This window comes from Gymnodraco acuticeps, unplaced genomic scaffold, assembly GCF_902827175.1.
Source record: "Gymnodraco acuticeps unplaced genomic scaffold, fGymAcu1.1, whole genome shotgun sequence".
Classification (NCBI taxonomy): Eukaryota; Metazoa; Chordata; class Actinopteri; order Perciformes; family Bathydraconidae; genus Gymnodraco; species Gymnodraco acuticeps.
The window spans coordinates 6,011,018-6,028,102 of NW_022990295.1; the positions used below are offsets into that span (position 1 = coordinate 6,011,018).

At 41.5% G+C, this 17,085-nt stretch overlaps 2 protein-coding genes across 5 annotated transcripts; one reads left to right on the forward strand and one right to left on the reverse strand.

Annotated features, from left to right (window-relative positions):
• The first annotated feature begins 188 nt into the window (after positions 1-188).
• aldh6a1 (aldehyde dehydrogenase 6 family, member A1) lies at positions 189-6,245 on the forward strand. Of its 2 annotated transcripts, none has more exons than XM_034222292.1 (12): positions 189-309; positions 823-861; positions 989-1,063; positions 1,627-1,788; positions 1,998-2,076; positions 2,552-2,854; positions 3,436-3,557; positions 3,899-4,088; positions 4,550-4,731; positions 4,817-4,996; positions 5,863-5,961; positions 6,062-6,245. In XM_034222292.1, exons 1-12 carry the CDS (start codon positions 202-204, stop codon positions 6,164-6,166), a joined length of 1,644 nt encoding a protein of 547 aa, XP_034078183.1. In that variant the 5' UTR covers positions 189-201; the 3' UTR covers positions 6,167-6,245. The 2 variants fall into 2 exon arrangements, with proteins under 2 accessions (XP_034078183.1, XP_034078184.1); XM_034222293.1 differs by having other exon boundaries at positions 190-309; positions 954-1,063.
• Positions 6,246-6,420: 175 nt separating this feature from the next.
• si:ch211-163l21.10 (basal body-orientation factor 1) lies at positions 6,421-13,182 on the reverse strand. Of its 3 annotated transcripts, none has more exons than XM_034222295.1 (11): positions 12,990-13,182; positions 12,641-12,893; positions 12,485-12,550; positions 10,477-10,620; positions 10,305-10,385; positions 10,068-10,138; positions 9,107-9,251; positions 8,060-8,547; positions 7,812-7,916; positions 6,999-7,070; positions 6,421-6,809 (listed from the first exon to the last, which is right to left on the reverse strand). In XM_034222295.1, the coding sequence occupies exons 1-11, from the start codon at positions 13,031-13,033 to the stop codon at positions 6,716-6,718; spliced, it is 1,563 nt and encodes a 520-aa protein (XP_034078186.1). In that variant the 5' UTR covers positions 13,034-13,182; the 3' UTR covers positions 6,421-6,715. The 3 variants fall into 3 exon arrangements, with proteins under 3 accessions (XP_034078186.1, XP_034078185.1, XP_034078187.1); XM_034222294.1 differs by having other exon boundaries at positions 8,057-8,547; XM_034222296.1 differs by having other exon boundaries at positions 6,695-6,809; positions 6,981-7,070; positions 8,057-8,547.
• Positions 13,183-17,085: the final 3,903 nt, after the last annotated feature.

Consider the following 17,085-nt stretch of genomic DNA (forward strand, 5'->3'; position numbering starts at 1 on the left):
CGGTTGCGTAACTAACGTGAATGCGTTTTATCCAATGAAAAGTCGAGTTTCAGAGTTGAGGCGGGATTATATAATTCCTCATCTAGCGATTTGATAGAACGCACCCACAGTTGACCAATCAGACTTCCACTATTCGTGGAAGTGCGACCATGGAGCGAATGGCAAACTTGGATTTTGTAAAAGCCCGCCCACTGGTAATACATGTCAGTGAGGGAGATAGCTGTATGTTCCTACCTGCGGAGTTGGACCAAACAAGTTCGTAGTAACATGTCCATTATGGCGACCACCGCATTAAGATCAGCGCTAAAGGTAAGATATCAAAGTATTTTATGGTTTATTTCTCCCCTCAGTTGCAAATAACGCAGGCAGGTTTGACAGCTCACTTTGTTTACAGTACAGTAAGTCATGTGCTGCAGGATTTAGGTCTGGGTTGCTTTAGGCATTTGTTTCACAGATGAACTTCTCTTTAGAGGATATTCTATTTTTTTAATTTGATAATGCATCAACTTTAATGAGATGATTTATAGTATGAAGCAAGTGGCTTACTATTCTGTGTTGACATTTGATTTCACTCTACTTCCATAAACTTGACTTTGTCCTCAAGCCATTTCTGTCTCCACACACATAGGCCTAGTTGCTCATTAATCTTGTGAGCCTCCAGTCTGCAAACACAGTCTAAAAGTCTGCAACTGGAAGGAGCTGGTTATGTGTATTAAACGTTATACAAAGTATGTAGCCAAACCTAGGATTATTGTTTTTAGACAGGTGGATGATATTCATTGCATCTGTAAATTCAGACGTCCTACTGTGTTTCTTTCTCAGGTCCCACTTCAAGTTGGCCGCATGTGCTACTCCTCAGTGGTGAGTTGAGAACAGCTTACACTTAATTGTCAGGCTGCAATTACACTTTACATCAAATCTCATACATTGATCATTAACCTGCTATCTTTAAGGGCAACTATACATGATGTTACATCCCTCCCCACAGCCAACCACCAAGCTATTCATTGATGGGAAGTTTGTTGAATCCAAAACCTCAGAATGGCTGGATATACACAATCCTGTAAGTATTCCACCTGTCCTGGATCAAGAAACTGTACTGTACATCGTTATGCTAAACTGTGGTTTGGTAGCTCAAACATGGTTTAAACAGCTAAATCTATGGAGTTGCTTAATCTCACGTGTTAGATGATGTCCTTGCCTGTTGGTATAAACTGGTTTTAGAAGTTGAGCATCCTCCAATAACTTTTAGAAAAATTTGCAAATGTGTATTTGGCCTATCTATTAAAGCACATTCCCATTATCTTTCATTACGTATTAACACATCAAAATTAATTTAGAATTATGAAAAAAACATGTAACAAAAAACTGTTTGTCATAGGGGAATATTTATTACATTTCAGCAACACTTGGATTACAAGTCATCACCTAAAAATCCTAAATGTTTTCTTAAGGGTTGAATGGGGACCTGCAAGTGTAGGAAAGCTCGCATATCTAAGTTAAACATATGCTAGGATTGACCTGTTACCTAATGTGAATGAACTCCAACATTCCCTGCAGGTTGAAAAAAGTAATCTTTAGAATAATAACCTACATTTACACGTTCCTTTTTTGTCTCCTCTGCAGGCTACCAACGAGGTGATCACCCGAGTACCCAAAGCCACCCAGGAGGAGATGTTGGCTGCCGTGGACTCTTGCTCCAGAGCTTATCGCTCCTGGTCTGAGACCTCCATCTTGGCCCGGCAGCAGGTCTTTCTGCGCTATCAGCAGATTATCAAGGACAACATTGTAAGTCAGAGGGTATAAGGTGCAATTGGAAACAAGACATTACCATTTAGGACTGTTCAACTTGAAGTTTAAATTCACTACTTTTTGCAAATGAGCTTTTTGAACATTTCCACATTAGTTCAGAGCCTGCTGTTTAAACTGTATAATAAAACTGTAGTTCAGATAACATCTAAGAAAAGGAATAAGAAGGGCCCAAACTTTTGTTTCAGAAAGAACTTGCCAAGTCGATCACACTGGAACAGGGCAAGACCCTTGCAGATGCAGAGGGGGATGTGTTCAGAGGATTGCGTAAGCTTATCTCACTCACTCACACACGGACACACACGTGCACATATTGCACCTTTACAAAGGGCAACAAATATGTAAGCGTTTAAGCCATGCTACATTTTAGGCAGGCTTTCAGTTTGTGGTTGCAGGAGTAGTTAATAAGTGATACTAAACCAGAACAAAGGGCAGTTTCTTTCTGAAGCCTTTGAATGATTGCCACAAGTGATTGCTGGTTATTAATGTGGGATTAATATGGAATTATTTATTTGACTGTTGAAATATATCTGATTCAGCTTTCACTCATTTCACCAGAACAATATATTCTACATTGAGGAAGCCTAATCTCTTATTAAATCATTTTCAGAAATAGTTTTTTAAACATTGTCTGGACTTCCACACAGTCAACACACTCGATACTTGTCTCAGTAAAGCAGATCATTTACACTCACGCACGCAGTTTGTATGCTACAAATAAATCTGTTTACTGTTTTTGCAGAGGTTGTGGAGCACGCCTGCAGCATAACCTCTCTGATGCTCGGTGAGACCCTGCCCTCCATCACCAAAGACATGGACACCTACACTTACCGCCTGCCTATCGGGGTGTGTGCTGGCATTGCACCCTTCAACTTCCCCGCCATGATCCCTCTCTGGATGTTCCCTATGGGCATGGTGTCTGGCAACACCTACCTGCTGAAGCCGTCCGAGCGGGTGCCGGGCTGCGCCATGCTGCTGGCCAAGATGATGCAGGATGCCGGAGCTCCGGACGGGACACTCAACCTCATCCACGGCCAACACGACGGTGAGAGTTGGTCTCTGTTACCTTTAGTTACTGTCAGAACATATTGTATAGGGCAGATGATTAAGGCCACATTTACTAAATATGTGACATCTTGACATTTTCACTTGGAAACATGATATACATAATCTCTGTCTGAAACTTCAGTCTATTAAGCATCAGAGGTAATGATGGTACAGAGACACAATGACCTTTGACCCCTCTGACGTTTAGCAAATCCGGACAAATCAATTTCCTTATTGAAAATATGGCTAATTACTGGTTATTTGTTAATCTACGACTAAACAGAAAGCTTCTGATGAGTTTATATTGAAACATTCTATTATTTACCATTTTATGCATGGCAAAAATGTTTTTGTTGCTTTTTCTCTTTAATCTTAGTTTTTCCACAGAAAATAAATCTGTTGAGATTTTGATCGACAGTGCCTTTTTATTATTATTTATTGATCCTTCAATAAATACAATTTTTCTTCTTTTGTCATATACTCTGTAATGCACATACACACTTTTAAATATCACTTATTAATCACTGTCGTTATTAAATAGATATCTCAGTTATAACAGCAGTTGTCTTTCTTTCACAGCTGTGAATTTCATCTGCGACCATCCGGCCATCAAGGCAATCAGCTTTGTTGGCTCCAATCAAGCGGGGGAGTACATTTATGAGAGGGGCTCTAAAAATGGCAAGAGGGTCCAGTCCAACATGGTGAGTATCAAACGAGAGTCCAACACATACTGTGAATGTCCAGCAGGTGGCAGCATTGGCCAACAGATGATCATTTTGTGTTCCTCCTCTCTATCAGCTGTACAGATGAGACTCCAGCTGTGCATCTACTTCAAGAGCCACAATTATAAATGTTCCATCTATTTATGTCAGTCAACTGAATCTATTTTATAGACTGAAATGTCGAACACATTTACTATACAGCATTTCCGTGTTTGTACATCATTTCCTAATTTTCCTAATATTATGTTCTGATTTGTGACTAGCCAGCTGCTGTAAAGAGATTAAACAGCAGCTGGCTAACCACTTGTCTTGTACTGTAGGGAGCCAAGAACCATGGTGTGGTGATGCCTGACGCCAACAAGGAGAACACTCTGAACCAGCTGGTTGGTGCAGCGTTCGGGGCAGCGGGGCAGCGCTGCATGGCTCTGTCCACGGCCATCCTGGTGGGCGAGGCCCGCAGCTGGCTGCCGGAGCTGGTGGAGCGCTCTAAGGCTCTGCGCGTGAACGCAGGTACTGCACCCCATCACCCGATCTTCATCTGTCTATCCTGAGCCATTGTTCCCCCCCTAGGGCCTTCGGTTTAGTCAATTAGGGGCCACCCACGCTGCCTTAACCACACCTCTCGCCTTTTGCCGTGTTGTAACTTCACATTGGAGTCAGCTGGGAGCGAGAGCTCATTTAGTCAGCCCTGCTGCAAATGTGTGGCCAGATCTGCGGCCAAGACCTAAATAGCGGTTCAGAGCATCAAGTCCCTTCGAGAGAAGGAAATTGATACGGATTCTTATTTTTGTAGTACACAGGAAACCCTTAAGTATCAATTTTTGAGGGAGTGCCTCAGGGCGCCCCTCGTCTTGGTTTTGCGTGTTTGTAGCAAAAGACATATTTGAATGTCAGCGTTAACTTATGTGCTCACATCATACAAATGCCATGGTATGAAACCTTATAGTTGGTTGTTTATGGGGCCCCGCTAGGAGACCAGCCTGGGGCAGACGTGGGGCCTATGATCTCTCCGCAGGCCAAGGAGAGAGTCTGCAGTCTGATCCAGAGCGGTGTGGACGAGGGAGCCCAGCTGCTCCTGGACGGCCGAAACGTCAAGGTCAAGGGTTACGAGAATGGCAATTTTGTGGGTCCCACCATCCTCGGCAATGTCACAGTACGTGGGTGTAATGTCTTAATGTGCACATTAGTACAAACCTCTTTAAACTGCCAGTAAAACCTGTTCTTCTGTGCTCTCCCAGCCTCAGATGAAGTGCTACACTGAAGAGATCTTCGGGCCTGTGTTGGTTGTTCTCGAAGCAGAGACTCTGGACGATGCCATCAACATGGTCAACAATAACCCCTATGGCAACGGCACAGCCATCTTCACCACAAATGGCGCCACTGCACGCAAATACACTCACGAGGTGGATGTGGGCCAGGTAAGTGGCTGCAGCCTCCAAATGTGTTCCTCTGTTTTGGGAGAAAGGAGACATTCACATCCCTCTGTCATGTCTATGCAGCATCTCCAGGGGAGAGCGCATCACATTTCTGTTTGAAAACCTTTACACACATTGAAAAAAAACTATTATTTTCCATGTCAAGTATAGCCTTGTTTGCCCCTAACCTAATACACACACATTCGGCATCCCCCTTCCCCACCGGTAAAGACTACAAATAGCTACAGCAAATATGTGTCCGTTAATAGAAGACAGGGGGACATAGAAACATTTTTCCAGGTAGTATCCAACGAGGGAAATCTTTAATTAAATCAAAAGGGATTCCTAGGTTGCTGTTCAACGACCAGGCATAAATATGGCCAGCCTTTACCCTGTTTGTTTGCCTGTGGAGCCTTAGTTATGCCCTGTGTTTGCTGTTCACATGTCGGGGAATGCTGCGCAGGCCGTGTGCCGTTCTCCGCTCCAAACCTCGATGCAACAAACAACTTTTTCTTTTTTTTACCCTGCACCTTCGCCAAAAGACAATAGTGCGTCCAGACCTATTCCCGCTGTTTTTAAACATTCTAAACAAACAATGCTGTGCCCCCCTTTTCCTTCATAACAAAATGTTTTTATTTAGTTTTTCTTCCCTTTCATGAGATGATGCTTTGCTTTCAGAACTGGGAATATAAGCCACAGCTTTAGCTTTGTTTATTGAGATCATGTTAGCTTGTTTTTTAAACGGCATGGATATACCGCATCTCTTTTCAGGCTGCATCTTACTCATACTAGCAATTTTAAATTGGGGGGAATTGTATAACAAAGCTTACACTTATAGAAATGATCGCGAAAACTCTTGTTTTCTGCAGGTTGGAGTCAACGTTCCCATCCCTGTCCCACTGCCTATGTTCTCCTTCACTGGATCAAGAGGATCCTTCAGAGGCGACATAAACTTCTATGGCAAACAAGTATGAAAACAACAATCCCATCCTATCGGTACAAGTTACATAAATGCACAACTGTGGCAGACTGAGTTTGGATGAAAACGTTTTTATTTTTTCTCGACAGGGCATCCAGTTCTACACACAGATCAAAACTGTCACCTCACAATGGAAAGCTGAAGATTCCACCTTGACAAGTCCTGCTGTTACCATGCCGACCATGGGACGCTAACTCCATCCATGAACCAGAATACCTAGACAGTAGACACTCTAATGTGTAGAAGTTTTAGTATTAAAAAGTTAAATAATAATCTCCTTTTTTTTTTTTAAATACTTTATCAGATATGTATATATAGATACTCTGTAAATGTTAACCATTGCAGCCAAGGTTTTAACAATGAAAATAATCTATACAGCTGAGGCCATGTCATTTCCTTAAATACAACACAGATATTAAAGCTTTGTAAACTAAATTAAACTTTAGTGTTATACCATAAATGAAGGTTGCCATGGACACAGCTTTGTATTCCTATGATTGTTTTTATCTGATGCACATTTCGGTATGAGCACTGTGTTTTGTCTTCTAAATGTGTTGTGACAGAATTCAAACACCCTCCATGTATGAACGAGTACTCACAGGCCATATATACATGCATGGTAAGATATTTATAATTAGCACAAACAAACAACTCCCATTGTACTACACACGATTGACACTCTGTGGGAAGCATGGACGCAAACAATCCAGAGTGTGATGTGCCATGTAGAGGCCACTCTGAGGTCATGTGGTGTGTATATCTGGCAGGGGGTTGGGGGGCAGAGCGGGCTCGGGCCCCTGGGTGATGAAGGTTGCTCGGGAGAGATCCTCTCTGATCCTGGAAGACAGTCATCGTTAAGTAAAGCTGAAGTGCATTTCTGATAAAATCACACGTAGGCACTCGTGTTCTCACAGCCAATGCTTTTTAAGCTAAACATGGAATGTGGCACCAATACACCTGCACAGGCTTTACAATTGCAAGTATGAGGTAAAGTTTTTATTCCCGTACATTCCTTTGGTGTCTTACCCGGCAGCATCGCTGGCAATAAGGCTCCTCTTCTCGGAGGAGGCAGACAAAGCCATATGTTGGATGTCTTTCCTATCGGGGAAATGCAGAGTTGCAGTTAAACACAGACCCTCAGTGAAAAAGTCATGTTTTAGCACACTGGTGTCTATTCAGTCAGGCCTGCAGCCCGTCTTGGAAACGGGGTTAGACTGGGTCAACACAATACACATTGACTTGGTCACCAAATGTTCTGTTATTCTGCAGGACTAGGTGCCAGACCACTGGTAACATGAATACACATCTTCTCTTGCCTGCCCTACCCCGATACATCCAGCTCCCCTGCACACTCCTTTCTGAAAATCATGTTACCAGCTGCTCGCTAACCACAAGCGCTCAAAGAACAAAATAAACAAGTGCACGTGAAGAGGGGCCAATAGGCTGAAAGCAAATGGACGTGAACAGATGTTTGTTTCCAAGCACACGACTCTGTGGCGGGGCCTATTTTTACTATTGTGACTCTTTCTTCATTCTTTTTAAGCAGCTGGATGGAAAAGAAAATTGGTCGAAGCCTAACTGATGTTTTATGGTATCCTCTTCTGCTGAGAATATGGCTGTTTAAAACATTAAAAAGAGGGCGGAGTCACCAGAAGTTCAGCCAGAGCTTCTGCTTGGTGTCACTGCGCTTTGTTCTTCTGAGGCAATTTATCCACAAGGCCATTTTCAGGGATTACAAGTGGATTATAGAATATTATTTAGGATCAAGTTAATGAGTGATAACCCGAGCGGAGCACGGATTTTGCCAAACATAATACAATTATTGGAGCGTTTTATTACCTTTCCCTCTGTCCATTCATTTTAGCAAAGAGAAGCCTGAGCACTTGTTCCTTCTGCTCCCAAGTGAGATCTGAGATTTCAACCTTGCTGTCTGGTTGATGGGTCCTTGAAAACAGGTGGATGACATTGACTTTAATTGAACAAAATGTATCATGTTGTTGTGAGATGACCACTGACAAACATCAGATGTTAAAAATATCACAAAGACACAGCTAGGTCACTGAAATGATGAGAAGGGGACCTACCACCTTGCAGCCGCCTCCAGGTCTGAATAGACAGAGTTGGTACTGTGAGGTCCTTTATGGAAGGTGCGGATGGGTGGGAACTTTAGCTTTCCTGCTGTGGCTTCTTTTAGCCTCTGGCGATAAGCCTGTAGTGCCTCCTTTTTGTATTGCTGCCTGCTGGCCATGATCTCCTGCTTCACCTGAGCCAGAGCCTCATGGAAGAACTGCTCCAGCTCTGTGCGCTGATCCACGATGGAGCTGGCCAGCCGCTTGACGTGCCCCAGCTCCCTCTCCCGCATGTGAAGCACTTTCTGCAGCTTATCTAGTTCTACCTGGCTGGCCTGAATGGTGACCAGAGCCTTCTCCTCCTCCTCCTCCTGTATCTCAGGTTCCTCAGCTTTAAGCTCGAGGGCATGCTCCAGTGAAGCCACCTTAGCCCTCAGCTTGGATATCTCCTTTTTTTGGGCCTCCATCTGAGCTGCGTTTCTCTTTACCGTCAACTCAAACACGTTCTGCATGAGTAGACAGAAGAGCAAAGTAGTGAAATGCATGAACACCAAGCTGACTTTCATTTCCATGCCAACATAGATCTTAAACAGATTATGGTTTGTGTGCTCGCCTGTGCTGTCATGAGTGGCCTAAGTTTCAGCATAGTGGATTTTGAAACCTTCATTTACTGTCATCATCGGGGGGGGGGGAGATTAATGTGCCCAATATTTATTTGTCTAAAGAAATCAGTGCCAGAAGCTTGCGAGGGAGAAGCCACTGAATTTGAACCCATACCCCAGTGGAAACTCGCCACAACCACTGACCACCGAGAGGCTGGGTAGTAGTCAGAAGGTGGGGTGGGGGGGGGGTGGGAGACGGACCACAAGCAAAATACACAGGGTCAGCACAAGTAAACAACACGAGGGGAAAACCACCTGAAATATATTCTGCACAGGTCTGAATAGTGTTTCATAGCTGAAATGATTTTAAAATATGAGTTTATGGATATGAATGGCCTCTATCCAAGGACAGCCGGGGCTTAATAGTTACACAACTGTTTGCTATCCTTTGGTTCAAACATACCTTGTCCAGTTCCAGGGAGGCCTTTTCCTTAGCCGTTGAACGTGTCAAAGCGTGCAGGTCCTCTGCCTCCTTTATGTGATATTTCAGAGCTTCATTCAGACGGACGTTCTCCTTAAACACAGAGCGCGAGGCATCGTCCAACTGCCTATATAGATACAAACAGAAAAAGCCTTTGACAAATCTTTATTTCACGCCAAAAGATATTTCAATCAGAATCATAAACAGGTTTATTACCAGGTAGGCTAACACATACGAGGATTTTGACTTGGTGTTGTGGTGCATACATACAAATAAAACAACAGTTAAAAACACAGATCGAATACTATTTGAAGATAACTATATTAACATTAAACAAATATAGTAAAATATAGCAGTATTTACATTGAATATGACTGAAATCGTAGAAATAGAATTGGAATAAAATATGTGCAGTAATGGAAAAACGAAATAATTGTCCTGGTGTTAATATGAAGATTTTTAAACATGTTGCACATATTTGGTTCCTCTTCATAAACGTTGGTCAATGTACTTGACTTTTTAAGACAAGCTGGGTGTGTTCAAAATTAAATCAATTACTGACACTAAGACCAGAGCGGCAGCACCGCACCGCACCACACCAGTATCAATGTTGATGTTTTATGAGCTGTAAAAAATTGACTAAACATAGCGGAGGTGAAATGTACATCCTATGGCCTCAAAAGTAATAAACGCTGGGCTTCCCCACACACATTACACTCTCCTCTGGGATGGAGATGTGATCATTGGCTGCGGTGATGTACACTATCTGCACATGACCAACCGGTGTGGTCAAGGAAATAACATTAGTCCTAGTTATATATATATTTACACACATAAACACTTGTGTGAGTACATTTTTTTTTCTTTGAGTTCTGAGAACACGAAAGTGCAGTTTAAAGAATAAAATTAGATCGTGAGAGGGGAAGCGGAAACACACACTCACACAATGGCTTCATTGTGGGCCCTCTCCACCACCACAGCTATCGTTCGCTCTGCTTCCTTCTCCAGGCGATCCTGCGGGCAAGTTGGCAAACAAATCACTTCTTGTTCCACCTGGGATAACATCTTCTGTCATCTGTCCATGAACAGTGGGCCAGGTCTCCACAAATTATTTTTAAACCACTTTTGTTTCACTGTTTTTTCCAAATCGATCAGAGTAGGATCATTAGACTCGACCCACCTTTTCTTTGAAGAATCTGCACTCCACTTTGTTTAGGTTTTCCCTGTGCTTCTTGTCAGAAAGATCCATGCTTTCTCTAATCTAAAAAAAGAAATGTTTTATTGTTATTAGTAGCATTAACAAATGGAACAACTGCTTTGAATAGAAAAGTCTATAAAGTGTTTTTCCTCACATCACTGAGCTCCTGCTCCATCTGTGCTTTCCTCTTCTCAAACTCCTTAATTGTCTTCATCCCATCTTGGATCATGTTAAAGTCACTGGACTTCTTTCTGAACAGTTCCTTCATCTCATTGATTTGCCTCGTGTAATCATCAACCTGTTAGAAACAATCATATAGATTCATTATAGCAACAGTATTAAATGCATGCCTTAACCCTCAAAATGCAGCTGCTCATCTAAATACTAAACAGTGTGTTACGGAAGTTTGTGAAAGATGAGACATGGGTGCATTTGATGAGGGGTCCTTCCGCTAGAACATATTTCAATGAAAAATGTGTGATTTTAACATCATTTTTGTCAATTACTATTGTCATATCTGTGCACAGTTAAAAGAAAAAGCTGGATAATAAATCAACAACACCCGAAAAGCATAAACCAAAACTTGATAAGATCTGCACTTTTGAACAACTGAAACTTTACATCTGTGAAAAGTCATTTTGTGAATTAAGATGCGCTCCACCTCGTTTTAACATTTACTTGGTGGTGACCAAGCTGGATGGGTGTTACAACTAAGCCTTTTAACTGTGAGGAAAACCCAGCTAGTGCTTCAGTAAGATTCCCATAAGTGCAGTTTGAATCGGTAAGGAAAGAAAATACTTTCATACCAGAGTTCACACAGGCCATACCCATTTGCCAACCAACTTAAGCACAGACCAGTCAAGCTGAATACCTCAAGATGCTACTGTGGAAAAGCCAGTCTGAAGAAAAATGTGACAAAATGACCAAAGTCATGAGAGCCTAGAAAAACATCCACCCACAAACGTGGGTGGATGTACATGACGACTAAATTAGAGGTTTTCATCCCTCTGATTACAACGTTAGGCCTAATCGTTATTCTTCACATAACTTTGTATGTTAATCTACACCAATGCGCCAATCATGATGCAAGTCGGTCTGCATCATAAGCAATTCTCAGTGTGTGTGATCTACCGAATGGTCAACCTACCCCAAAATATGCACCCGTTTTGAGTTAAAAGGGATTAGTCTTGCATGCATTCTGTCTTTTTCTCATGGCGTGCAGTATACCGTTTTTTTTATTTGGCTGACGGAATTTCATTACACTACTGCTGAATTTGTCTCTCCTGAGACAAAAGCCAGGCGGTCATGCTCACTGAACTTCTTTGTTAGCTAAGTCAATTTTCAAGATGAACCCTATTATCACCTCAAAATGAGAAAAGGGCTGTGAACTGCGAGCCTTGAAGCCACGTGTTGAGGGTCAACCACATTACAGTGTTATTTCCCCCTTATTGGACATATGTGACAGTTCCATACATGTCTAAAATAGGGATGTTACAACTTGGTCCAGACCGTGCCTCTTTTTTCCTTCTCAGAAGCTTATTGGACTCAATTTTACCAGCATGAAGTAAGAGTTGGAAAATGGAAAACAGCTGCTAGCAAAAGTAGCAACAGTTTTTTGAAGCCTTTTTGTCCAGTAAAGCCACTTGAACGTTGTCATGTCAGTTTGATAGCTTGATCTTCTTACCAACAAGCAGCAGGGGTCAGTAAGGATACATGGAGTCAAAATAAGTTCCTTTGTTGTATATTACGCAACCTACACTGTTAGAGTAAGGATAAGTGTGACTTTTGATGGATGGTTAACACATCAGGACCAGCAGCAGTGTGACTCCCTTTCCCTGTGCAAGCACTTTTAATTCTTCTGTGGCCACTAGCATGGATTCAAATAGCATTAGAGACCCAGTAAGTCGGAATGTCAGGGTTTGTTCTTTTGTTTTATGGCTGCTTTGTTTGGTTGTTGTTTTCTTACATAATGAATGCCAGTATAATTGCACACAAGACAGCTGTTAAGACACAGCGCAGCACATTTGTACTACTTTAAGTAGCTCAAAGTAGTAAATTACAACAATGTCATATTCTGCTATGATAAAGCAAGCTACAGCATGTTTGGTGTAAGCTAAAATTGCTTATCTTTTTTTGTGACCGTTTAAAAAAAATGAACTCACCAGTTTGTTTTGCTCCCCCTGTGCAAGTGCCTGTTGATTTTTGAGGCTTCTCTGCAGCACGTTGATCTGTCAAAATGAGTCAGATTAAAAACAGTTAAACATTGTTAATCATTCATCTTGTTTATTTTACAAACATAAATAACGTGTTTTTATGACCTTCTCCGCTTTAGCAGCATCTTGTTTCTTCAGAAAGCCAGTAATATCGATGGAGTCTTTCTCTGCGCGATACAGTTGGTTGGTGAGCTCTTCGTTTGCGCGTGCTAACTTCCGGCAGGCCTCGCGATACTCCACGAGCGACTGTTCGGTGACCTTTAACCTCAGCTCCCACAGCCCAGCGTTGGCCTTGGCTTTTTCACTGTCAGACTCTTTGTCCGCTTTTGACTCATGCTTGCTTTCTTTCTTTCCTTTTCTGTGACAAAATACAAAAGTGTAGTTGGAGTTTTGAACGCTAATGCAGTAGGCCTACAACGTGTAGCCTACACATACACCCAAGTTACGCACTTACCCGGCTTTCGCCCTCTTCACTTTGGGGACCTTCTTCTTCGTCATTGCTGCTAGTTTTAAATGGCTACTGTGATAGCACAGAAAACACCTCCCTTCTACAAAAGGGAGAAGAAGTGGCTCGGTAATTAGTCCAGGAAGAGAGTGGCTAACGGTACCGAGCTCCTGTGCAGCCCACTTGTTTGTGTGGTGCTGTTGCCATAGAGACGCTGTAACCCGGGTGAAGGTTTGCATTTCTCTGCTATATGACCTCTGGTAACCCTATAGGCAAACTAATATATATTTAATACACACAGAGACTTATTTAAGTTTGTTTGCTTGGTATTGTATGCCCATTCTGATGTGATTATCTTTATGTAACCTATGTATGTTTGTGTTTATGTATGTAAAAAGCACATGTGTTCTGTAGGCTTACATGGTTAGTGCAAGTTTGTTTATTATATACTGTATCATTTGTTGTATGGATGTAGAACTTAGATGGCATAGATGATTATTGGCAGTAATTATATTGTGAACCTGTATACACAGTTATGCACAGGTATGAAACAATTAGCAATGTACAGGTATCATGTAATATAAAAGCAAGTGTGTAACAGTAAGATAATGGATTATATTGATATAACAATAATAATAAACATAACAGAATGAAAAAGTACATTATTCACATCTATATAAAGTTTAAATGAGTTTATCACAACAAATAAGCCAACATTAAACAAAAATAAATCAATGAAGAACAATTATTAAGTCAGTAAACGTAAAAAAAAATGTCCCTCAAAATGTCCCAGTACACGGTGATGTCCAACAAAGAGTCTTACACCCAGTGGTGTATTACATTTCTTCTTTTATTACAAATATATGAGTCACGGACCAACAGCAAATCCTTAATTATAACCCTATTAAAAAACGTAAAAAATCATGTTGGATTGACTGTTGTAACTAACACCCTTTTCCTTATTTGCATTTATATATCATCACCTATTGCTTTTCTAACTTTGGTTGCAGGGTTTGGTTTTATGTCTATCCTCTTGGAAAATGTGTGTTTCTCCTGCCAAAAGGTTCTAATCTATCAACCCATCACTCTGGGAGATAAAATACAGATGTCTGTTCTGCTCAACAGCCTCCTGACTGACACGCTTTCTCACTTCTCTTGTAATTACAGTCTTCTCTGCTGGGCTCCATCAAACAGGATCTGTTCGCACATGATCTCCTCCCACATGATGACATGAAAAACATTCGGCTCTTATCAGCAGCATTGTCCAGGTTGTCCTGAAAAGAACTATGTGTTAGTCTTTGCCATCCCCACAGTGCTTTTTCTAAAGTTATGGGGAAACCACTGAGATCAACCTTAATGCTATTGGCTTACATCTTCCAAGAATTTAATCCAAAAAAAACAATGTAAGGTAGCGTAGGTCATAATTAAAGCTCGAAACCACAGAATTGTCTCCATTATCTTGTTCAGCTTTGTGCAGAAGCCTGAGAGTGTCCAGTGTTGATTATTCATCAAACAAGAAAGTAAATATCACAAAAGTGTTGGGTGTAGCTTCTGTAAACTGAATCATATAGGGTCATTCACAGCGCTGGCATCATCAACAGAGCTTGAAGACTAAATTTAAAGGTAATTACTATGACAGTGAGGAGAGAAAACTGAAATAACCCTGAGCTTTTCAAAGCTGTCATTATCATTGGAATTGTAATGACAAGGTTTGGGTCTCTTCAATTGACTTCTTGGGGTAGGACACCCACAAACATGGCATTCCTGAGGGTAACATTGCAGCATATTAATGATATATTGCACAGTGTGGATTACAAAGCTGGGGTCTCGTTTCATGCTTTATGGTTTCAGTTAACTTGAAACAAAATACCAAAATGTCCTTTCGAACATTGTTTGTAATGTGATGTGTCATCCTGTAGAAAGGCATTTATCATACAGAGTTTACAGCAGTGCACATTTGGACGACATCCTAACATGATTTGGCAACATAGGCTATAGATGTTCCTTTAGATTTGTTTAGTTTATTGTATGTATTTCTAGACTCAATATTTAAAATGTCAGTTTCAGTTGTAAAATCTAAATTCATGGCATTTTACTCGGAGGGCAGTACCTTCTAAGGCGCATTATAATGCTATTATTAAAGTAGGTGTGTAATTAAAACTAAACATGCTGTGATTCATGCTACAAATGGCTTGAGGTAGATTGCAGCTTTTCCAAACACTGCTCATTATCCACATCACTTATCACATCACTAAAATTACCACAAAATGTGTCTCAACATTAAAAACAAGAAAATATTGAACCATGATTTCCAAATAACGACACACCCCGGACAAAACACTGCTTCTTTCAATATGTTTGAATGGGACATCTTTACCCAGGGTTTATTGTCGCATTGTCACACTGTTAACATGCAACCAAGACATCTATGGGAGATTCAGTGAGAGGTCCTGCACATGTACTCTTTGATAGGGGCAAACGACCATTCTGGTGAGCCGCAGGATTGAAAAAAGTAGCCACAGTATTTAGAAAAAAGGAAGGACGCAAGAAAGTCCAATATTTTTAGTCCAAATTACAGTGTTGGAACAGTGCTTTGCACAGTTGAGTGTCCTGGGAGTGGAATGGCATGATGGGTTAACGCTGGTGCCAAGCCCCACCCTCCCCACATTGTCCTCTCTGTGGACTTTCTGCACTCTCTTGTGCCAATCTGCAGGACCTCTGCCCTTCCCTTACCCTCCTGCCTGGGATGTGGACAGCTTGGTTTCGGCCTGCTGCCTGAGGTGAAACAGCCTCGTATAAGCTCATGTTAGGTCAGTGCTGGCCGGGGCAGGGTCATTTCCCCCAGGATGCCTCAATTGCTACCAGCGGCTCCTGGTTTAGATGTGTATCCTGTTTCTGTTGATATAAAGTGGGTGAAAAATATCACAGCACAGTACAAAACGCAGTTCATGTAAGCTCTCAGAGTGTCTGCTGTGGGATATCCTTGATGCCTCTGCATCCTGCACTAAAGTCAGAAACTTTGCACATCACATGCGAAAGCATAAGCTGATACACTTCAGCATGGCTCATGATGGCACGCCAACCACCCACCAAAAGCAGAGAAACAGCCACTCATGCTTTTCATGCATTCTCTCGTGAAACGTGCCGTGCTGTCCAAATATTTTTCCCTTGGAAAGCCTGTGGTTAACACGAGGATGAGTGGGAGTCAGATGATTGCTAACATTCTTTTAACTTTTATGACAGCTGGAGTACAGGTTACATTTGCATTTTTTTAAGGCTGGTAAAAGGACTATAGCAGCTTTAATGTGATGATTATTGCAGGATCACAATAAGGAGATTGAGAGTATTAAAAAAAACACAAGATTCATTTGAGCTACTTAACATGATTTAGTAGATGTAATACCTAATAAGACAAAGGAAGAATCCATTAAAAAACATAATGAGCAACATTTTCTGAAATTAGTACTTAGAATTTCTGTTTAATTTATTGTCTTCCCTTTGATCACAAGTGCAGTTTAAATTAAACAGAACTAACCATTACTTATATTTTCAATTCCAAAAATTAGTGTAATTTAAGAGATTTAGATGTGCCTTTAGAGCTGCCAAATAAAAACTTACATCACTCTTAATTTAGGCACTTGTTAAGTTGTTAAAGTCCAAATAATTGCCGGGTGAAGGACATTCTGAGGCAAATGCACTCATAAAAAGCATTATAAGACAATTTATTTTGGTTTTCTTGAGTGTGAACCCATTCATTTTGACTTCTTTATAAATCCTTTTCCTTGGGGGAATTCTTGGCTCCGGTATAACCAGTAAATATGAGATGGGGAAAAAACACTATCAAAAATAATCCTCCACAAAAAAAAAGAAAGAAAAAGTTGTTGGTAGGCAGGTAGTTGGTCTCCAGCTCAGCTCACAGGAGGGGGGACTCCTGGTGGAGTTGGGATGGACCGCCACAGGATTGGTGGATGGCTGTTCTCGGTGTGGCCCCATGCCAAGCCCGTATGTCTTTATATAGTGTGAACGGGTGACCGGACAGTCCTGAGTGTGCATCGCATCCACTCTGCGTCTCTCCATCTCCACTGCTCTCTCTCTCTCTCTCTAT